The sequence below is a fragment of the Fukomys damarensis genome, unplaced genomic scaffold (assembly GCF_012274545.1).
Source record: "Fukomys damarensis isolate Sample0158 unplaced genomic scaffold, DMR_v1.0_HiC HiC_scaffold_26, whole genome shotgun sequence".
NCBI lineage: Eukaryota > Metazoa > Chordata > Mammalia > Rodentia > Bathyergidae > Fukomys > Fukomys damarensis.
Window position 1 is genome coordinate 17,885,524 of NW_022900938.1, and position 22,566 is coordinate 17,908,089.

The 22,566-nt window shown below is 38.1% G+C and overlaps 3 protein-coding genes across 8 annotated transcripts in view; 1 reads left to right on the forward strand and 2 right to left on the reverse strand.

Moving 5' to 3' along the window:
• Plekha3 (pleckstrin homology domain containing A3) overlaps positions 1–2,238 on the reverse strand; it is a 26,464-nt gene extending 24,226 nt beyond the window's left edge. Inside the window, exon 1 of the mRNA XM_033756359.1 lies at positions 1,983–2,238. Coding sequence (XP_033612250.1) covers positions 1,983–2,238 — 256 coding nt within the window. The remainder of the gene's footprint in view (positions 1–1,982) is intronic.
• On the forward strand, positions 2,100–14,077 carry Fkbp7 (FKBP prolyl isomerase 7). Of its 4 annotated transcripts, XM_010636776.3 has the most exons (5): positions 2,100–2,445; positions 3,391–3,542; positions 8,771–8,904; positions 10,140–10,176; positions 12,951–13,069. In XM_010636776.3, exons 1-5 carry the CDS (start codon positions 2,237–2,239, stop codon positions 12,977–12,979), a joined length of 561 nt encoding a protein of 186 aa, XP_010635078.1. In that variant the 5' UTR covers positions 2,100–2,236; the 3' UTR covers positions 12,980–13,069. The 4 variants fall into 4 exon arrangements, with proteins under 4 accessions (XP_010635078.1, XP_033612214.1, XP_010635077.1 ...); XM_033756323.1 differs by lacking the exon at positions 10,140–10,176 and having other exon boundaries at positions 2,102–2,445; positions 8,774–8,904; positions 12,951–14,059; XM_010636775.3 differs by lacking the exon at positions 10,140–10,176 and having other exon boundaries at positions 2,102–2,445; positions 12,951–14,058.
• A 1,094-nt stretch (positions 14,078–15,171) lies between these two features.
• On the reverse strand, positions 15,172–22,544 carry Pjvk (pejvakin). 3 transcript variants are annotated; one of them, XM_010636773.2, is made up of 7 exons: positions 22,369–22,544; positions 20,395–21,596; positions 19,123–19,318; positions 18,371–18,512; positions 17,164–17,281; positions 15,727–15,825; positions 15,172–15,483 (listed from the first exon to the last, which is right to left on the reverse strand). In XM_010636773.2, the coding sequence occupies exons 2-7, from the start codon at positions 20,603–20,605 to the stop codon at positions 15,191–15,193; spliced, it is 1,059 nt and encodes a 352-aa protein (XP_010635075.1). In that variant the 5' UTR covers positions 20,606–21,596; positions 22,369–22,544; the 3' UTR covers positions 15,172–15,190. The 3 variants fall into 3 exon arrangements, with proteins under 3 accessions (XP_010635075.1, XP_010635074.1, XP_010635076.1); XM_010636772.2 differs by having other exon boundaries at positions 20,395–22,544; XM_010636774.2 differs by lacking the exon at positions 15,727–15,825 and having other exon boundaries at positions 20,395–22,544.
• Between the last annotated feature and the right edge of the window lie 22 nt (positions 22,545–22,566).

Sequence of the window (22,566 nt, forward strand, 5' to 3'; positions counted from 1 at the left end):
CTAGCCAGCCGCCCAACGCCGAGCTGCGCGAGGAGGAGGGCGGGCTGCCTTCTTCCCTCCCCACTTCCCTCCGCCTTCCCCTCCATCTGTCAGCGGATCGGCCCGGCCGCGCACCCCAGGTTGAGGCCTTAGGGCCCCGCCGCGTGCTCAGCGGCTGGGCAGGGATTTAGGCCTCGCAGCGTCCCTTACCCCAAGGGGCCTCAGGTCTTGTCAGTAGTTGGTTTTTGTTTTGTTCTTAAAGAAAATAAAAAGGCGTGCTACTTCTGCCTGCTTTGCAGCCTTCTCACACTCGGGATCCGAAAAATTAGCTCTTAGGAAATCAGTGTGCTACCGAAGGGGGCCGGTCCTCGGCCCAGGAATTGTCATCGGGCCAGCACATAATCCTGGAGAGCCGCTAATTTACTTAGAATGTAAAGCATGGAACTACACTTTAGAATTGTATTCAAAAACTAGAGGGTATACCCCTAGCTTGTATGACTTTTTAAAAAAAAATCTTGCTTGGAAATGATTGCCACCTTACAGAGTTTTCAGTGATTTTCAGTTTTTGCGGAATTTTGGAAAGTCAAAACAGCGGCCTAAAGCAGGCCCAGCGACTGAAGCAACAACACTTTTCCAGACCCTGCCAGGCCTTCCCCTTGGGTCCTCTAGGTATTCACTTGGAAATAAGGTGAACCCATAAATGAACTGATGAATATAACAACAATAATGATATAATCGAGGTAGTGGTTATAGAATGTTCACTGTCAAATTCAACTTTTCTGCATATTTAAAAGGTTTTCATACTAAAATGGGAGGGCAGGATTGTGTCAAATAGTTTTGGCCTAATCCCTGCTACAAAATATAACTGAGATGAACAAAACACCCAATTTTAAATTTGCCTGTTTGATGTGGATAAATTCGGATCCCTAGGCACTGTCAAGAAAATGGCAAGAGCTTCTGTCTAGCTCTTTGATAGTTACTACTATAGGCCCTCAGATCGAGGGCGCCCCCCAGAGGCGGATCCCGGAAACGCAAACCGGCCACAGGACCCCAATCTCCAGAGCTCAGCCCTGAAGCCGGAACTAGGGCCACTTTTTCCCATAGGTGGCCATTAGGTTGTATGTGACTGATGCAGCCTGGAACTCCTAACTGCAGGACTCCAACACAGAGAAGGTGCTAGGACACCACAGAAGCACCTAGACCCCACTGAAGCCTGCTTTTTATGCTTTTCTTCCAGAATGCCTGACCCTCTCCAAACCCGCTAGTTCCCTTGAAGTAGAAGAGAAAAATAAAAATAAAAAAAATAAAGATGGGAGACAAGAGAAGGTTGTAATATTAAAATTGTACTTAAAAAAAAAAAAAACCTGCAGCTTCAGGACACAAAAGTTACCCAAGCGTTTTTTTTTTCCCTTCCAAGGAAAAGTCCTAAGGTCCTTAAAGAGCCTTTTAACTGGGCTCTTCCTGGTCCCTTTCATCTGTAAATTGCGCTTCCTCAAATCAACCCGCATTCTCAGGAAGCACACTTGAATCTTGGCTTCAAATGTATGTAAATCATTGCGTTTTAAAACCCGAACAGAGAAGAGAATTCACATCTTAACCCATTTTAAGGACACCCCGAAATCCCCATAAATATACACAACTAAAGGTCACCAGGCGCTTGTCTTCCTCTCGGAGGCCCAAACTACTTCTTTGAGGTGTACGTTTAAAATTCTGCCTAATACATCCTTTTACGCCTTTTACTGCTGGGCACCGAACACTGTCTTTCTGTGACAAGTCAGCAAACCTGCCCTGTGGGGAGGTTGCGCCCTCCGCTTCGGCAGCTTCCTCTGGCCCTATCCGATGACACCCTAGGGGCTTTAACAGAAGCCTTTTTGCGCCCAAGAGGGACAGCCACATTCTCTGACTCAGGTGGGAGGCTGTTTATCGGATCTTTGGCCTGTTGTATTTTAAGAACCCAGAGGAAACTGGCTATAACATGCACACTGGGCAAAGGAAAACAGTACGAGTATGAGGCGCTGTCGGAGTTACTGAGGACAGTGAACCCTGGCGCCCAGAACTAGAGACGTCCCCCGGCGGCTGGCTGGCTAGACAGCACTCAGAGACGAGGCTCAGCCAGGAGGGGCGGGTCATTGTGTGGCCACGCCCCCGGCCCTTTGTGAAGCAGACAAGCCCTGCCACGTGTCGGAACTCGGCCTCCGAGCAGCCCCCGACTCTGACTGGGGATCGCAGTGATCTAGTGGGCTCTGCTCCTGGAGCCATGCGTTCCTTACACAGATTAGTCCTTTTCTTTTGCCTGTGTGGCTGTTTCATTGCTCAGGGACAAAAGAAAGAGGAGAGCACAGAAGAAGTAAAAATAGAAGTTTTGTATCGTCCAGAAAACTGTTCAAAGACCAGCAAGAAGGGGGACCTGCTCAATGCCCATTACGACGGCTACTTGGCTAAAGACGGCTCGAAATTCTACTGCAGGTAGGAGACGCTGCCTACGGCCCCCGGCCCCGGTCACGCACTAAGTCTCGCCTCCTCTACCCACCCAGCAAAGCCTAATTGGTTGTTTTACTTTTAACAACAATCATTTTGTCATAGAAAAAATTGCATTACTTGGCAAGTAAGTTCCCTAGGAAACTGAATATTTTTAAATGTTGGCCCATTGGTTAAAAACAAAAAACAAAACAAAACAAAAATCACAGCATCCACACACGTCTTCGATGACCACCACTATCCTTGGGACCCTTAGAGCTGAAGGGATTGCTGTTAAGCGTATTCAGGTTTTTCCTTTGCTGAGAGTTGGAGTCTGTCTACAGACATTACATAGGATAATTAGATTTTATTCTGGCCCTCCGCCTGGGGCCCATCTTTTAACTACAACCACTACAAAAATGCCTCTCAGGTGTTTGCTGCCGGCCCCTGTCTTCCTGCGAGCTCTCATCCCCGCGGCTGCATAACTGATTTGATGGACAGTTTATTATTTCTAGATAGAACTACCTTTCCTGTCTGTTCTTCCCCTATGGAGGGCTAGGGAAAGTAAGCTTTTCTCATTTAGAAGAAAAATCGAGAAATATAATAAAAGTATGATTTTTAAATTACCATCAAAATGACTTTTTTGAGGCTAAACCTTCCTCATTTTTAAAAAACAAATCCAGAGATGTTATATGAGTTATTTGTACAATTAGAGGCTGGAGACCAATTTAAAAAGTTAACTTGTTGAATAGTTTTTGTAAAAATGACAATTTTTTAAAAATGAGATGCCTTCTAATAACTAGATTTGGGAAAATCATACTTCTTTCTTGTAATTGTATTCTGAGCCAAATCCCACTGAGGGCTTCAGAAAGAGGACTAAATTGGGAAAAGAGACTCCAATTTTAAATTACTTGGTTTCTTGAAGTCACCTTATCTGAGTGTTTTTTATTATAGCCGGACACAAAATGAAGGCCACCCCAAATGGTTTGTTCTCGGTGTTGGACAAGTCATAAAGGGTCTGGACATTGCTATGATGCATATGTGCCCTGGAGAAAAAAGAAAAGTAATCATACCTCCTTCATTTGCATATGGAAAGGAAGGCTATGGTAAGGTGTTTAAAATTTCTCTTTCTAGTTATATATAAAAATAAATCATGGGCCAAGGATTTAGCCAAGTGGTGCCGTCCCCTGCCTAGCAAGCACAACGTCCTGAGTTGAATCCCCAGTACCAAAAAAAAAAAAAAAATCATAAACTTCTGTGTGTATATGAGAAAGAACTGAAAGCAGAGTCTCAGAGACTTTTGTACATGTGTTTATAGTTGCATTATTCATAATGAACTGAAAGACAAAAGAGTTCATAAGCAAAATTAAATATATGATAGAATATTATTCAGACTTTAAAAAGAGGGAAATTCTGATTTATGCTATACACATAGCTTATGCTACTATGAAGGGTGATTGCCAGAGGGAAAGGGTAATAAGAAGAAGGTGTTACAGAGAGTACAGTTTCAGTTTTTCAAGATGAGTTCCAGAGACTGGTTGCACAGCCGTGCGATTGCACTTTACACTACTGAAGAGTAAACTTCAATTGTTAAGGTGGTGAACCGTATGTTATATTTTACAATGATTAAAAATAAAAAGTAAAGGAAAAAAATATGAGAAAATGAATAAAAGGAAATAGTGTTTGTAAATAGTGTTTGTAAAAAGGTGAAGGGGGGAGGGCAGGGACAAGGGGAAAAAAATGAGAACCAAGATCTGTCATGTAAAGGTACAAGATCCCAGTAACAAATATAACTGTATTGTATACCTAGAATGTACCAATAAACTCAATAAAAAGAAAAATAAAAATAAAAAGCAAACAAAAACTGAAAATCATGTAGGAAATAATCACAGAAGCACAGGGTCCAACAAGCTACCTGTATCTAGTTCAGTCCAGTCCTTTCTGTGTACTTATGAAGAAAATGAGATGTCACTGGAATATAGGTCTCTGACCAGAGTTCTTTACACAGCTGCAACACTCATACTGATTGCGTATATTTTATATGCTCCCTTGGACATTTCTGTTTTTAGTATAATTATATGTACACATTATGTTATTACATAAATGTTTATAGCACAGGTCTTTGGTAAAAAGAATCAAAATTAAATTAAAATTCAAGCAACTGGAACATGATTTTAGAGGTAAGGGATAGTAGTAGAACCTTGTAACAGTACAATCTGAGATATAAAATTTCAGTCATAGTTACCTCGATATAGTGCAAGACTTAAAACATGGAAGGAATGAGCTTTTTCTTTCAATATCTTGCTTTAAAAAAAAGTTGTGGAGCAAGAAGATCCACAAACCCAAGTAAAGCAGACAAAGGGGAAAAATATTTGCAACACACATGAATGAAGCCTTATTAACATGTTCATAATGAGGCTGTAATTTGTATGTCTCACTGCCAAGGTGGCTCTGAACCAGCGATGGTACAGGCATGGGACAATCCTATGAGGTAGCTTGTACAGACATGCATGTACCACCAGTGGTACAAGCAGCAGGAACATGTTAACCAATAATAAAAATGGCCTAGCCCCAGAAATGGGTCACATTAATATATAAAACAGGTGGAACGCTATTTTTAAAAATACAGATAGCCTTTAAATATATGGAAATAATTTTATTCATAATTAAAAGAAGAGAAAGGGAAATTGAGACACCATTTTTCACCCATCAGATTAACCATGATGGAGCATGGGAAAACTAGCTATCTCTAGCTTTATTGCTGAGAATGTACATCATTCGTCTTTCTAACAACATCTGTCTAAAGAGAAACTACACATATATCTGACTGATTCCATTTCTAGGAATGTGCACAAAGGTATACGTAAAAGAACATTCATTCAAGATTTTTTGTTTGTTAGCAAAAGACTAGAAGCTGTCTGAGTATCCATCAGTAGGAAATTAAATTATATCACTAGTAATTATATTACTTCTTAGCCAGTGAAAAGAATGAAGGGGAGCTATCCATATTAATACATTAAAATAAAGTAGGATAGACTATATTCCTGCAACAAATATTCAATGAGCATCTGTGCCAGACTCTGTTCTAGGCACTGGGCATTAAATACTACTCACTATCCTGAAAGAGCTTGCACAGCCGAGGTCAATGTCACATATACAGATATCCACATGGCTTGTATCAGAAAGGACATATAGTTATCTGAGGACATCAAGGGTTGAAGAGGAGGCCTGAGGGTCGAGGGTGAGATTTCTTCTCACTGTAATATTCTGTACTGTTTGAATATTTAATCATGTGCATGTATTAATTTTTCTAAATCTAGTAAAATTAAGTGCTGCCAAATAGAGGAGGAAATTTTTAAGGAAGGAGGGTAGGCAAAGACAGGCAAGTCCCGCTGATATCCTCAATTGGGTTTCTATGGCTATATGAAGGCTCTACAGAAAGAATCTTTGCGTCCTTGCTGTGTCTTGGTCCCTGCTACCTCTACCTACCTATTTGAAATATTTAGTATATAATTCATGGCTAATTTTCTGTGATGAGATTTTGGTTCCAGAGATGTAGTAGTTTGACCTGAAGTGAGTTCATTTTCAATTTGAGGTGTCACCAATAAATATAAAGATGAATTGTGTTACTCCCAAATACTTTGTGGAAATGCCGTGACTTTTTGGAGGCTGTTGGTTTAGTTGGTAAGAGGAGCGATTCCACAGGCCAAAGATTTAGCTCAGTGGTTCCGCTGCCTGCCTCACAGCGCAAGGTTCCAAGTTCGATCTCCAGTACCAAAAAGGAAAGAAAGAAAAGAACAGTGATTCCCTGCCTGTTCTTTCCAGCAAGAGTCACTGCCTCAAATTCAGTTGAGAGAGATCAGTGACTCAAGCTCATGCACACCTAGCACTCTTGAAGAGATGGATCCAGATAGGATAGCTTCATTTTCAATGCTTTCTGTGAATAATTTAACAGTCTCATCAAAATAGCTCCCAGAACTGAAGGTATAACTCAGTGATAGATTGCTTGCCTGTCACATACAAAGCCCTAGACTCCATCCTCAACACCACAACAAGTAAATAAACAAATAAATAAATTGCTCTAGGATGTCTTACTTTGTATGTCCAGTTTTATTTGTAGAGGAACCTGGGGAAGAAGAAATTTGAAGATAAGTTAAATGCACTACTATCCTTAAAATGTTGACATTAACTTGAGGCCATTTTAAGCAACGTGACGATCGGCAAACAGGTGGACATTACTGCATCAGAGACCAAATCTTCAACACATGAGTCCTTGGTGGGGGAACATTTTAGATCCAGATCATAACATGATTCTCTCTCTTAATAGTACCAGCACCTTCATTTCACACATACGGGAACTGAGGCCCCAAAAAGTTATGTTTATTGAAATGTAGTTAACTGCTAGCCTTACCTGCATTACAATAGCTTGGATTAGATTGTTTGAAAAGTTGCAATGCAGACCCTATGTAACTTTTAATAAGCTTTTAATAAGTAACTTGTTAAGACCTAATATTAGCTGTACCTGTAACTTTGTTTTAGGTAATACTTGAAAGAAGTCTTTTCTCTGCAACATGTCCTTGCTTCATGTACAGAGCACCCCTGCATGTCTTGAAATGCATGTGACTTTTAGCGCTTTAACTAATGATATGTGTGGTATGTATAGATTCTTTACATTAACTCCTTCTCTGATAGGCTTCTGTAACTGTCAGGAACTGTATAGCACACATGTATATAAATATCTCTCCTTTCCAAACTTTATAAATTTTTGCAAGAAAAAGAACTAGCTGGTTATACTTTTGTGTTTTGCAGTAGAATTGTTCAGAAACTGTGTATGCACCTATAATATTTTTTTCTTTAGAAATCTGAATTTGGGGCTGGGGATTTAATTTAGCTCAATGGTTCTGCCGCCTGCCTAGAAATCTGAATTTGAGCCTGGCATGATGATGATACATGTCTGCAATCCCAGTGCTCTAGGAGGCTGAGGCAAGAACATCACATGTTCAAGCCCAGCCTGGACAACTCTGTGATTTAGTGAAACTTGTCTCAAAATTTTAAAAACTGTTTGGTGATATAGCTGAGTACAGAGGCCCTGGGTTCAATCTCTAGTACCAAAAAAAGAAGGAAGAAAAGGAGAGAAGGAGAAGGAAGAGAGATGGAGGGGGATGGGGAGAGGAGGAAGAGGGGAAAGGAAGGAAGGGGGGGGTGCACTCGAAGAGGGAGGGGTGCCTTGCTTTCGAGTATGTCTTTATCATCCAGAGAAGCTGTTTTTCTGTCATAAGGTGATTATAACTGGACAGAATAGGAATGGTTTTTGTAAAAAGTCATTGAATCAACCCTAGCTTTTTCACTCTCAAGTAAGGTAATATGTGGGCAGTAGACCAGGACGTTCACGTTAGTCACATGACACTTGGGAAGTTTTTCTGTGCCCTGGCTTTGGAAATTATCAACCTACTTCCCCTTTGACTATTATTTGCAAAACCTTTTTCACTTTGCACTTAGCAAGAATTCTCTGTTTCATAAATGAAACGGATGCTTCTGTCAAAGGACAAACTTAATCATTTTTAGAATAAACAATTTGTGTCATTCATTCATCCATTTGAAGGCCCAGAGTATATAAGGTACTGTGTGATTCCCTGGGAATATACCGGTGCTACAAGCTACCCACGGCTCCTTGGCAAGCTATTTTTGCGGGTCATTCTTTTGAAATTCTTATTTGTGAAATAGACCATAGCTAACTAAAATCATCTGTGATATCAACTAACAGGTTAATTTTATTAAAGAGAACTATTCAGTTTAATGCTTAAATTTTTATTGTGATTTTAAATGTTTTGGAAAAATTGTTTCTAATTTTTTTCTGTTGTTTCATTTATTTTTTACTGTCTATGAAGAATTTGAAAACCAGATATATTTATACTTATATTTATGCTTCCAAAAAAACTACAAAAAATCATTTTCTAAGAGATTATCATCTCTACTTTGAATTTTTTCTGTTACACATTTCTTCTCTGTATCACCTCTCCTGCAGGATAGTGGGGTATATTAATAAAAATTATATGATTTGTATTTCTTTTAATTTAATAATGAAATAATGATCCTGTAGGTCTTTTGAACTGATTGGTTAAAAAGAGATGGAAAAAAAAAATATTCCTAAAGGGTTTTAATAATAAGAGAAAAATAAAACAAAAAATTTTAAGTCAAAATGGTTTTTCTAAAAGTATGTAGAAAGCAGTTATAAATGTGAAATAATATAATCATAATACTATTACGATTGTTCATGAATACATATCTGAAAAGTATATTTATGTAAATTAAACTTTAAAATATATACCTTTAGAAGAAGCCAAGATTCCACCTGATGCAACATTGATTTTTGAGATTGAACTTTATGCTGTGACCAAAGGTCCACGGAGTGTTGAAACCTTTAAACAGATAGACGCAGACAATGACAGGCGACTTTCTAAAACTGAGGTAATTCAAACAAATTTAATTTATACCATCTAATGTTTTCATTGTGATTTAAATGCATCTGTGTTCCAACTGCATGGACTCTGATCACTTCAGACTCAGCCAATTCAGCTTTCTTCCTCCAAGAATGGTCATTAAAATCCCAAATTACTCATCTTTACAAGGCTCTCTAGTTTCTAACCTATAGGAGTGGATCTCTTTTTCTAGCAACACTGTTAGAATTTTTAACGGTACAAATAATTCCCACCCCATAGCATTGTGGGAATTAGATGAGATTATGAGAAGATCTAAAAATAATTTGAATTGGGGAGGCTGGAAAGGCAGCAAACAGAAGCCTGGGGTTCTGCTACCTAGCTTCTGTATCCCAGCCTTCCATATGAATTGAAGGGTTTCATATAGATCTTGTAAGAGTAAAAATAAATAACACATTTTCACACCTTCTCAGTACCAGATACTCTGGGCCAGGGATTTAGCTCAGTGGTTCTGCTGCCTGCCTCAGTACCAGATACTCTAATTAACAAATAAGTATATGAACTTATCTAATCTTCATGATAATTTATTGGGTAAATTAGAGATGGGGAAAATGATGCTCAGACAGATTAAATAACCAGCAAATTCACATAGCTATAAGTGGCAAAACCAGAAATGTAACCTGGGCAGTCTGGCTCCAGTGTTGTGTTCCTTAACCTTGGACACACCCTGCCTCCTGGAGGGAATTTCCTTCATGAACGACAGGGCTAATGCCTGTTTTATTGAAATCTAGTGCCTTAGTTCCACAGTCTGTGCTCTTGCTTAAGATAACGGCCCAGTGGTCTCCCTTCTTGTTTGGCGACAGTTCAAGGTGCCTAACACCAACCTCTGAGTATGCAGAAAAAGACAGCTGGGTCTCTGACTTCAAGTGTTAAGAGTAAGTCCTTTTTATCTTTTCTCTCCCTCTCCAATCCTCTTCCCACTCAATTATACTTCCTCCTCAATACTTAGTGCAACCTTTCCCCTGAAACCCTTGTTGGTCAACAGTGGAAGAGCAGGAGGGAAATTTGCCCTATGCCGATGGATACACACAGCACCAAGAGCTCAGCCAGGACACACAGTCCATTCATTAGCACAGACACACCCAGAGGCACATCCTACAATATGAATTCTCCCAGACATTAGGAGATCTTTGGTTCTTTTGTAGAAAGCAAAAGTAGAAAAAAAAATGCAAACCAGCAAACTACTTAGCTACATTTTTTCTCCAGGGGTCTATTGGATATCAGCTGCATTATCACCAGGCAGGTAAGAGTGATATTCATAAGCCTAAATAACAGTAGCTAACCCTCACATCAATCCAACTATATAGCTGTTTCCCTCTCCTTACAAATGACATAAAAGAGGTTCAATTTAAATTATTTGTCCAAGACCTCACAAAGGTTAAATTATTTGCCTAAGACCACAAGTCCAATAGAGAGAAAGCCTAGACTTGAAACATGAACTAACAGAAGTTTCCTTCTTTAATCATCAGGAAGATTTAGTAAGTTAGTTATTTCATATAAACAGAGTGGAGGGCAGGTACCATATTTTATTAAATGAAAAGGTAGAAATAGAAATAGTGTGCAACTAATTGCTGGCAAAATTAATGTATGTCCTTTTTATACCCATGTATACTAGAAAAGAAAAAAGATTTTGAGCATTAGCTCACATTTAAAGCTAAATTTATAGCCAGGCATGGTGGTAAACACCGATAATCCCAAAAAGCTGAAGCAGGATGTTTCAAGTTCAAGCCCAGGGCCAGGGATTTAATTTAGTGCCTGCCTCAAAAGCACAAGGTCCTGAGTTCAATACCTGGTTCCAAAAAAATAAAAAAAGAAGAAGTTGTTTAAACCCACCTTAGATGACTTAGCAAGACCTTATCTCAAACTTTAAAAACAAAAACAAAAAAACACAAAAAGGACTGGGGATGTAACCCAGTGCAGAGGCTCTAGGTCCAACCCCAGTATCATACACATTCACACACACACACACACACACACACAATAAATTTATTTATTAAGAAACTGCAGAAGAGCTGGGCGTGGTGGCGCATGCCTGTAATCCCAGCACTCAGGAGGCTGAGGCAGGAGGATCGCTGTGAGTTCGAGACCAGCCTGGGCTACATAGTGAGTTCCAAGTCAGTCTCAACTATATAGTGAGACCCTGTCTCAAAAAAAAAAAAGAAACTGCAGAATATTTGAGGCTAATTAAATTCTTTATACTTACATAGGGCTGCTAAGTTTCAGTTGGGGGAAAAAAACAAACATGAACCAAAATTTCATTTGAGAACAGCTGATATATCCTATATTATGATTGATTAATTGTCCTAAAGTTCAGTCTATTAGCAGAGTTGAGTTGAGAGTATGTATTACTAAAACATCTATAGGGTGTAAGTCTATCTTTCAAAGATGGTCTTGTATCTAAAATACCCCAGCCTTGGAGAGTATTATCTTCATCATTACACCTTGCTTTCTTAGTTATTATACAGATGAGCACTTTCCAATAGAAACGTAATTGAGCCATAGACATAATTTTAAATCTTTTAGTAGCCACATTTTAAAGCGTAAAAAGAAGCCAAATGTAGTGACCCACACTCATGATAACCAGCTACAAGGGAAGCTGACACAGGAAGATGGCAAATTCGAGGCCAGCCTGTGCAACTTAGACCCAGTCTCAAAATACAATTAAAAATAAAGGAACTGGGATGTAGCTCAGTGAGAGAGTTCTTGCCTAGCTTGTGCAAGGCCTTGGATTCAATCCCCAGTAACTACAAAAATAAGAAATAAAAATTTAAAAAAAAGTCAGGTGTACTGGCGCAAGCCTGTTATCCTAGCTACTGAGTCCCCAATACCACAAATAATTAAGGAAAAGTAAAAAGATCCAAGTGTAATTTTAACTGGATACATAAAATAATACTATTTCAACATAAAATCTATATAAAAATCGTCATTGAGGTACACTTTTCATTATTGTCTTCAAAATATTTCTTGTATTTTACATTTATAATAATATCTCAATTTGCCTTAGTTTACTTTCTCATTTCTGGGATAAAATACCTGCCACCCCCACAAGTTGAAGGAGGAAAGGTTTATTTAGCTCACAGTTTGTAGAGGTTTCAGGCCATAGTCGCTGGCTCCAAGGCAGGGTGGCATGGTAGAGAGGCATCACAGAGGAGAAACAGTTCATGACCTGGCAGGCAGGTAGCAATGAAACTTAATTTTTCTTTTCCTTTTTATTTAATCCAGGCTATAAGCCTATTGGTTCATGCCACTCATGCCCCAAAATGGTTCTTCCCTCTTCACCCATGCTCAGAACTATGCTAAACTGGTCAATGGACTAATCTAGTATTATTCACGTGATCTAGTCACTCCCAAAAGTTCCACCTATGATTGCATGAGGCTTTTAGGGGGACACCTAGATATAAGCCATAATACAATTTAACGTAGTTACATTTTAAATGTTTAGAAGTCACATGTGGCTTAGTGGCTACCATTTCTATAATGCTTTATTATGTGTTTGCATAGGAAAATTTCCTAACATGTTATACAGAGAAACAGAATACATAAGAATGCCTGTTCTTTATGTGATATTATTATTAGATTATCTTAGATAGATATCAAGGATAAGATATGGAAGCATGGAAAAAAAAAGTAAAATTTTACTTTAAAATCCACATTTGGATTTTATTGTTTAGATATTCATTAGTTTTAGGAAGTATAGACATTTTAATGTGAATTTCACCCATTAGTGGAAATTCTTAAAAATAACTGTCTTTTGATAATGTAAATTACTGGAAGGCATTTAGTTTCAGTGTGTCTACTACTAACCATCTAGAACCTTAGCAGAAACTAATTCAAATGCCTCGTTCGCTTCAGAAATTACTTCAAAGATTATAAAATTAAAACCTCAAATAGCTTTATCAGAATGCTTGCATCATTTAATATAAGTTGAGTTGCATTACTGTAAACATTCTTTAAATTTACTGGAAACTTGTGATACTGATACCTTTTTATTAAATAAATGTCATTTGGGCCCTCTAGGTAAGCCATTACTTGGAAAGAGAATTTGAAAAGGATGAGAAGCCACGTGACAAGTCATATCAGAATGCAGTTTTAGAAGATTTTTTTAAGAAGAATGACCATGATGGCAATGGCTTCATTTCTCCCACGGAATATAATGTGTACCAACATGATGAACTATAGTCTATGTTTAGTTAATCATTGTACTTATACAACAATTTACTTCCTTCTATTTTGTGCTTCCTACTTTGTCCCCATGAGAAGACACTTTGTTTCCCCCACAGTACATATAATTGTGGTATAATAAATGTGAGACTGTTTTGCAAATTTAACTCTCAAGAAAAAATATGATTGTATTTCCTGTGGCTTTATTCTGTGAACACTAACTGTAGCACTCTGGAGTGGGCCTGTGAGCAATAACCTCCCTTTAGGCTATAACAAAATATAACAAAATCTACAAACTTCCCAATACTAACTCTTAACAGCATGTATAAATGTAAAGATCTAATATTTTAAATGTTAAAATGTCCCATATTTTAAAAATATTCAATAGAGACCCAGGAAATAATGTTTCACTCGTTTTTGCATTTCGTAACATCATGGATAGTAAGGTATAAAAATTAGGACTAAAGCATCTACCTGCCTTTGGTACACATGAAAGAAGATATTGATTGTGTATCTCTGTCCCACAAGAAATTTCAGCCTAGTCTATGCTTTTTTGGTTCAAGCTTCTGTCTTTGGGTATTTGTTCTAATGGGAAATGTTTAAAGATATTTGACCAGACCAAAGTCTTTTTACCTCTTGTAGCAGGAATTAGAAGTATACATCTTCAGAAATTAATATAAATGTGCTCTCTCTCTACCCTCTCACAGGCCTTTATTAGATATCTACCACCCCTGACCTTCCGTCTCCATACTTTTAAACTGATGCCATGGAATTTCTTAGCTTCCAGTTACCTTTCTCTAGATATCTCTTTCTTTACAACACTTTATAGCATAACATTCTTATCGTTAACGGTGCATGATCATTATAAACTTTCATTTTCAGTACTCACTTCGGCAGCATATATACAAACTTTCATTTTCAAAGACAGACACATCCCAGGCTGGGGACTTGGTTCAGTGGTTCTGCCACCTGCCTCACAAGTGCAAGGGCCTGAGTTCCATTCCTGGTACCAAAAAAAAAAAACAAAGACAAGACACATCCTATCTCCCTTAACTTTAAAATGACAATAGTGAGTTTTATGAAGACAAAATTGTGAGCATATATATATTCACATCACAAAAGAGTGATCCATTGGTATCAGTCACCCTGTTAACTATCACAAAACTCCATGCTGAGCTCAGTGTTTATAATTTGATACTGCAATTAAATATTTAGGATATTAAATATTAATAAATTTTTCTCCTTTTACCAAGACTAGGGCACTAGTTAAAGGACCATAAAAGAGCCATCTGTGTACTTTAATCATCCTTAAATGTTAAATTAGAATCTGAATAAGAATAAAATTGATAAGCCAGGTTTGGTAGCACATACCTGCAATCCCACCTACTCAGAAGGCTGAGACAGGAGGAATCTGTCAAGTTCACGGCCAGCCTAGTGGCCTAGTTCATGGCAACTTAGTGAGAAAACAATCTCAGAATAAAATTTAAAAATTTAAAAAGAGCTCCATGGGAGACCAACTACCTAACAAGCACAAGGCCCTGGGTTCAATCCCAAGTACCACAAAAATGAAACTGATATACTTAGAAAATCTTTCAATTATATAAAAGTAGGGCCTGGGATTTAGTTCAGTGGTTCCATTGCCTGCCTTGCAAGTGCAAGGACCCAAATTCGATTTATAAAAGTAGGGCCTGGGATTTAGTTCAGTGGTTCCATTGCCTGCCTTGCAAGTGCAAGGACCCAAATTCGATAGCCAGTACCAAAAAAAAAAAAAAAAATTATATAAAAGTTATCTAAAATGATAGACTAAATCCCAAGTGATTATAAGGTGACTGACAAATTTTTAAAAGATCATCTATATTTTGAATTTTATATTTAAACTTTTTTGTTATAAGCAATGTTATTAGTCTTCCTGGTAATTTATAAGACAGACAATAATGCCATTATCTGCACTTTATAGATGAGGAGAAAATGATACCTTCCCAGGCCTTCTGTTTTCTTAACTCATCAAAGCAAACCTAGATAATTTAAGGAAGGTTTATGGCACAATTACCGATTCACTTACTTGAAACACCAACAAAGTATATTCATTTTTCTTTTTATTTCATTCTCTTGTGCCAAATATCAAAACAAGGGACTGCGTGAAGTCTAACATACTTCTGTCCATCCACAGAACACTGAAAGCAGCCATAGACTGTCTCCCTTTTCAAGTTCCCCATTCCACAGAGTATGCAAGGCCCTTTGGGAATGTTGTGATTGAGCAAGTTAACCCGGATGTGAGTCCCTTCCTTGAGTGAAATATCAGTCATGCTGAGAGGTTTGTCATAGTGGTCAGAAAAAAGATCATCCAAGTAAAGCTGTGAGCGAGAAATGGCATCCATCACTCTTCGATCTAAATGACAAAAACAGAAATTTATCAGAGGTCAAAATAAAAATATACAACCCAAGCTGCATTATAGATATAGATATAAGCATAGATATGTAGCTACAGATATAGACAGGTGCATCATCAGTCACCAAATGATTTGGCTTTTAAATTTAAATTTTCCCTTAACAGATGGGAAGTGAACAAATAACCTCACATATTAACACAGAAAGAAAAAAATTCATTCAAAATACTCTTCATGGGACATACTTCTTTCAAAGAGTATATTTCTCAGTCTGTAGAGTAGTGCAAATGTTGCTGTTTCTTCCCTTTCAAATCCTCCTTTTGACACTGAAGTGACACAAAGGTCTACAAAACAATTTTGAAATGAAGTTATAATTTAAGTAACTCCTACTTTATTGAGTACTTTATAGGGGCAATGAATTCTGGTATGGGCCATTCACTGTATTTTTTAAAGCTAAATTTTACACATTTTTTTGAAAAGATACAGTCACATGACACATAATTCAAAGAGTTCAAAAGGGAGCTACAGAGAAAAGTCTCTAGCACATCCTGCATCCAGACAGTCTTCCACCCCAGAGGACTATTATGTGTCTTGGCTATGCATCTTGAAATACTCCATATATTTTGTAAGTATTAAGGAATATGTATGTATACATAATGCATAAAACTATTTGGCCCCGATACTTACATACTACACGTTAGGATCTATAGAGCTACATCCCACTAAATGGCTCCATAGTGCTCTGTTGTATGGATGTAACATTACTTAACAAATCCACCTAAGGTGGTTTCCAATCTTTTGCTATCAGGAACTGAATATCCTTATGTATCAATTGACCTGTGTGTAAGCACTCCTGTTGGATGAATTCCTGGAGGCATAGGCCAAAGTATATGTATATTTTAGATTTTCATGGATACGAGTTTAAACTCCTCCCAACAATCAATGTAACTATAAAGAACTGTACCCAAAGGATTCCAAATAGAACTTACTTAGAATGTAGTTTTGTTTCTCAACATCCTATTCCCTTCTCCTGCAGAATTTCAGACATGGACAGAAATAGGCTTAAAAACGTTTATAAATTACCATAGCCAGGGGCTCCCTTGCCTGGTCCTTTGGGCTATACCCAGCCTTGTGTCAATTAATTAACCTTAAAACTAGAGTTGCACAAAAGTATTAAACAAGATGACAGTGTAGAAAGGTAAAATGAACTGTATGAAAGTATTAAACCAGATGACAATTTTGAAGGAAATATTTGTATTGCTAAAGTTACTTTTAGGGGGAGTTGAGTAAAAGTGAAGTAAGAGTTGTCTTTGGGTGCTCTGATTTGGGAAACATGACCCTTCAGGAGCCTTACTATCTCCTACTCCTATTTGCCACTCTCCAAAACTACCAGGAAGACATTGGTTATCTTCCCCTGTAAGCCGAGGGATACCTTTTAGGGACTGAATCTTAGCTCTTCTCTATATTGTATGTGGGGTCATGGAAGGTCTACAGTTTTCACCAAGCAGCAGAAAAGAGCACCTGGTTAAGTAGGGAAGGGAGGACCTTTCCCAGCTCCTTTACCTAAAAATAAGATCCACAGTTCCAAAAACATCACTTTTCTATAATTACTAGACAAAGCTTCTTATTAAATTCTCCTTTAAAATATAATCATTTGTCTTTCAAGTAGATAATTTACTCACCAAAGGCACCATCCAGGTAAATGAAGAGTTCAAAAACACTGAAAGCTATGGTTGTATGTGCTGGAAAAACAATAGCTTTGTCTCTCCCCTTGGGATTCTGTTCATCCATAAAATGAAACTATAATGAACAAACAAACATTATTAAAGAGCCTAACATGTCAGGATAGCTTTCTGGAGAAACAAAACATCTCCTACAATCCTACCAAAAACAAAGAAACCCTTCAAGTAAAGAATTATCCTGCTTGAACTCAACTGCTTATAGCAGAGATCCAAGTGCTGCACTGTCGACTCAGGATCTGTACTGGGGAAGACCTGTCCATTTTTTCACTTTTTCACTTAGTCATGCATGACTAAGTCACCACCACAGTAAGGCTGTCCGAAGTAGGAGCCTGTTGCTTTCAACTGCAAATCTTAGAAAGTGCTTGTGTTTAAGGGCTACTACGTTGCAGTTTGCAGTCTAGCCTATCTACTGTTCTAACACCCCCACCCCAGCTTCCAGCAGCTTTCCAAAACAATCACTAACTTACTTTTCAAAACAATCACCAACAATTAAATAAATGCTTCAGTTTGTATCCCCCCAAATAATCCTACAATAATCAGAATCTGGTAGACAGCTAAATGTAGGTACTAAACAGAACTTTGATTTTCAGACTTCAAAAAGTTATCCTTTAGCATTATGGAAGAATCCGTTTCTGTCATATCATCATGAATGACAAGGAAAAACAACATCATAATTGAGTTTAAAATTAAACAAATAATTTTTTAATTGTTTAAAAAGAATTTAACACTGAACAAAGCAAATCTGGCCACTGATAATATTAATTAAGAAAAATAAATATACATGAATATATATATAAAATATAAATCCAGCTTTAAAAAATTAAAAGTATGAACTACATTATTTCAAAATAATATCAAAGAATGCAGCCTGTACTTATTTTATTCTTAAAATATTCTTAAAATAGCACTTAAATAGCAATGAGAGGAGCTCCAGTATGCACATTATTTCACAAGAATTAGTGTTTTGTTTGAGTTATATTACACTTGTTGAGAATCCAAGTTTTCTTGCATGTTTTTTCATGCTCTGAAACAAACCATTCCTGTGCAAGATCCTACATGACTACAGCTCTTTCATCTCAACACGTGACAAAATGTATGCCTCGTGGTAAAGAGTCCTTGTTACAGCTTTGAAGTGAGCATGCTTTACCCGCATTGCTTCCCCTCGAATGCCAGCGTGCACAGACAGTGAACACTGCCGCGCGGTCCGAATGCTTTCCATGACCACACACAACACCGCCTTCCTGCTGCTCCTTGACTGTCGTATCAAGCTGTGGTCAAAGTTAATCTTTCTAAAATAAAAAAATACATTCACAAGATTCTGTGACGTCTCATGACATATATCACCTGTTATTCATTCATGACTCATCTTTACTAAAAGTAAATCAAGGCAGACTTATTATAAATCAGAAAATATAAGCTCCAAATTTTGAGTAATCTGCCTCCCCTCTTTAACTAAAACACACTCACATGGAATGCTTTGTTCCGTCAGTTGAGAATCTGTTGTGGGAGATTGTTTTAGTATATTTGCTGTCTGGTCCTGTTTTATTTCAATTTAATAATTTAGCAAATGTGTACAGAACTATCGTGATTTTATGGAACTGAAATTTTTCTTTAAGCCAAATGATTTTTGTATGTCCATTCTTATCTAAAGTTTGGCTATACTAATCTGCAGTATTTCAAACAACTCAAACTAGTAAAGTACACTTACATCATATTATGTGAATATTGTAAGCATCCTTTGCAATGGAGTTTCTATAATTAAAACATGTAATGGGGGCTGGGGATTTAACTCAGTGGTTCCGCCAACCTGCCTCGCAAGCACAAGGACCTGACTGGTACTCAACAAAATGAAAAACATGTAATGAAAATAAAGTAGTATATTAGGATTATTATACCTACCGTGTAGTAATTTCTTTCAGTAATGTTGATATTTCCACTTCATGTTTGGTAACTATGCCAAATGAAGCTTTTACTGCAATGGAGTCTGATCCAGTAACATTAATCCCAACATCATTTACAATATGGTTGCCTCGACGTCCGTACAGTGAAACATCTGATTCATCTTCATAATTCAGTAACTGATAAGATGAAATACCTTTACAAGAAAGAACTTAGTATTTTTTAAATGTTTCAAATTTGTCTTTTTCTTTTGACTTTTTTTTTCCTTTGGTACCAGGGATTGAACTCAGGACCTCGCGCTTGGGAAACAGACAGCAGGGGCACCACCTAGCTAAATCCCCAACCCTCGAATTTGTCTTATATAGTTTATACATAGTAACATATTCTTTTGCAATTGAAGACTCACTTATTCAAATGTTAATGAGAAAGTTAACATTTCAAACCAAGATTAAAAATAGCAATTCAGTTAAATGCTGCAACCCCAACTACTTGGACAGCTGAGGCTGGAGGATTGCAAGTTCAAGCCCTGCCTGAGAAACTTGATGAGATCCTGTCTTAAAATTAAAAAAAAAAAAAAAAAGGGATGGGAATGTGGCAAAGTGTCAGAGCTCCCCTGGTTCCATTTCCAATACCACACACACAGAGAAAATCAATTCAATTTTACAATACTTAAGATGAACTCAAATTTTCTGTTCAACCAAGGGAACATTTTAAGCGTTAAGAGCCACTGGTGGCTGAAACAAACAAAAACAAGTGTTTATATGCAATAACTTGCCAAAATGTAGATTTTATGATCTAGCATTTAAAATACCTTTCAGTTTACCCAGTGTAATAAATTGTAAAAAAAAACAAATTATTTTATCTCATTTGATTATGTAAAATAGGTAATATTTTATGATCTAGCATTTAAAATACCTTTCAGTTTACCCAGTGTAATAAATTGTAAAAAAAAAACAAATTATTTTATCTCATTTGATTATGTAAAATAGGTATGATCAAATAATATTCTATTTTATACATGAAAATGCATTATTCTGTCATTTTCTAAATTGACTAGGTTAAAAAACATAAAATAACTGGTAGATCAATAAAATACTTGATATTATACAAACTTTAGGAATTATTAATCTTAATTGACATTACTATTATCATAATAAAAGTTGCCTTTAGAATGAAAATGTGTATTACTAATATAATTAGTATATAAGACCTATTGTTAGGTGACTAATAACACAGCTCCATGAGTAGTTACTCCCAAACATTTAAACTTACCAGCTGAAATTTCTCTGTCTCCTAGGAGAATATCTTTCAGTGTAAAAGGTGTTGAGGTAAATTTATATCTGGGAAACAGAAAGCATCGCTTCTTTTTTACCACCAGACTTAGAGGTTGGTATTTGTCGGCTTCACTGAGGCTTGGAACAGGAACTAATCTCCCTCCATCTCCAACTTGCTTGACAAAGCTCTTGGTAGCAGCAGCAAACATATTAATATCTAAAAGTCATCAACTACAACCCCTATGTAACAAATCCATCTTCACAGAAGAAAATCAGTAACAAACAAAACTAAGCCTTGCTTGATCTTAAATGTAATTACATACGTTAAAAACACAAAGTACGGTCTCACCAAGACATTTAACAATGTGTGCATCACAACACTGCCTTCCTCATGCACTCAGGTAATGAATAATAGATCGCCAAGGTAAAATGATACACTAAAAGCAGGTCTAATTTGAGTGGCAAGCGTCAGCACTAAAACATACACAGAAAATGAATTCAAGCACACTACCAGTGTACTCGCTGAGGATTCTGGCTGATCACGATTCGCCAGTGGCAATGGGCCAGTCTCCCGAGGAGCATATTCATTTGGGAAACAATACAACTTAGGTACTAACACCAGTTCTGGATACTATCTACCATGGACCTAGTCCAAAGGGAATTCCTTCTCAAGTCCACCAGGCCAATCTGACAACAGAAAAATGCTGATTTGAATCCTTATGGTAAAGAATTCACTGCATGAGCATTTCATTCATTTTCTGCCTTACATGTTTACAAAACCGTGTTTAATATTGAATATAATTTCACAGAATATGTGGAAACAATTGTATGCAGATCTTTATAAAATAGTAAAAGCCGCATTACATAATAAAAAAACTACCAGAAGGCAGTGGTTTCTTCCTCTTGGCTACATCACCTGAAATAGAGTGCTGCTGCACTTAACTCGTTTTGTTTCATCATTATACCAGTTACTCAACTTGTAAAGAGCCATAGGTTTCGGCTTATTTTAAAGGAACTTTGTGGCTAAAAATAAATTTTGGAAACAAATCTGTACTGAAATAGCTGTTCGTTAGTGTTAAGGAGAGGAGGCACTCCTCCTGCTTCAGCCTCCCAGACTGCTAGGATTACAAGCGTGAGCTATCACCATCCCCGGCTTACCTTAACGTATTTTGAAATCGTGTCTCTGGTTCTTACTATAAGCTATTCATGAAAATGTAACATTGGTGGATAATGATCAGTATACGTACAGGAGGTGGAAGAGAGTATAGGCTTAATTCAAACCTCAAGTAGTAGAGATTAGCTTAATTAGGTTCTAAATATTTTCTCGCTTGCTTTCAAATATACAGGGCTCACATGCAACCAAAAACATACTTTAATGTTCGTTTTGGAGACACAATAGCATTGTGCAAAACCATATTTCACAACACTGAGTAAACAGAAGGGAGACTTTTCCACAGGGGCTGGCAAACCCCTTAGAGAGGCGAAACACCATACGTAGCCAGCTGACCCAGACCAAAGGTAATGCGCCGCCAGGCAAACGCCATTAAAACCAACCCAGGTAGGCAAAATCAGCGTTTGCCTGGATCTTGGTCACAGAAAGGCCTCGTTTACACTCAAGTGCCTCGCTAGGTTGCGCTCGCACAGGGTTCAACTTGCAGAGAAAACCCAGGAGACAAAGGCGCCGGGGAGAGGGGACTGCACTGGGAGGAGGTGGGCTGGGAGCCCGACTTGGCCCCCTGGGCGAGATAAACTCAGGGGCTCCAGTTTTCAGGCCAGGCTCCAGGGGTTTCCTTAGCAATTCTTCATTCGGAATTTAAAAATCTTTCCTAAAATGCCCAAGCCCCAATCTTTACTCCCCATCCCGCAAGCACGCTGAGCTTCCGGCCTCGTACACCCGAAGCCCACACCCGCAAGCATTGTCTCCGGGGAGGAAACTGCCCGACTTCAAAGGACAAAGAACTGAGGGTCACACCCGGAGGTAAAGGCTGGGCCAGGCACCGAGAGCCCCGAGAGCCAAAGTGGGGTGCCCATAGGAGCTGGGTAGGGCTGGGGGTGCGGGGCTGAGGCTCGGGAGCAGAAGAGGGGAGCCGGCGGGTGCTGGGAAGAGCGGGCACCGGTGTAGGGGCGGAGCCTATGGGGCGGGGCGTGGAGAAGGGGCGGCAGGGGGCGG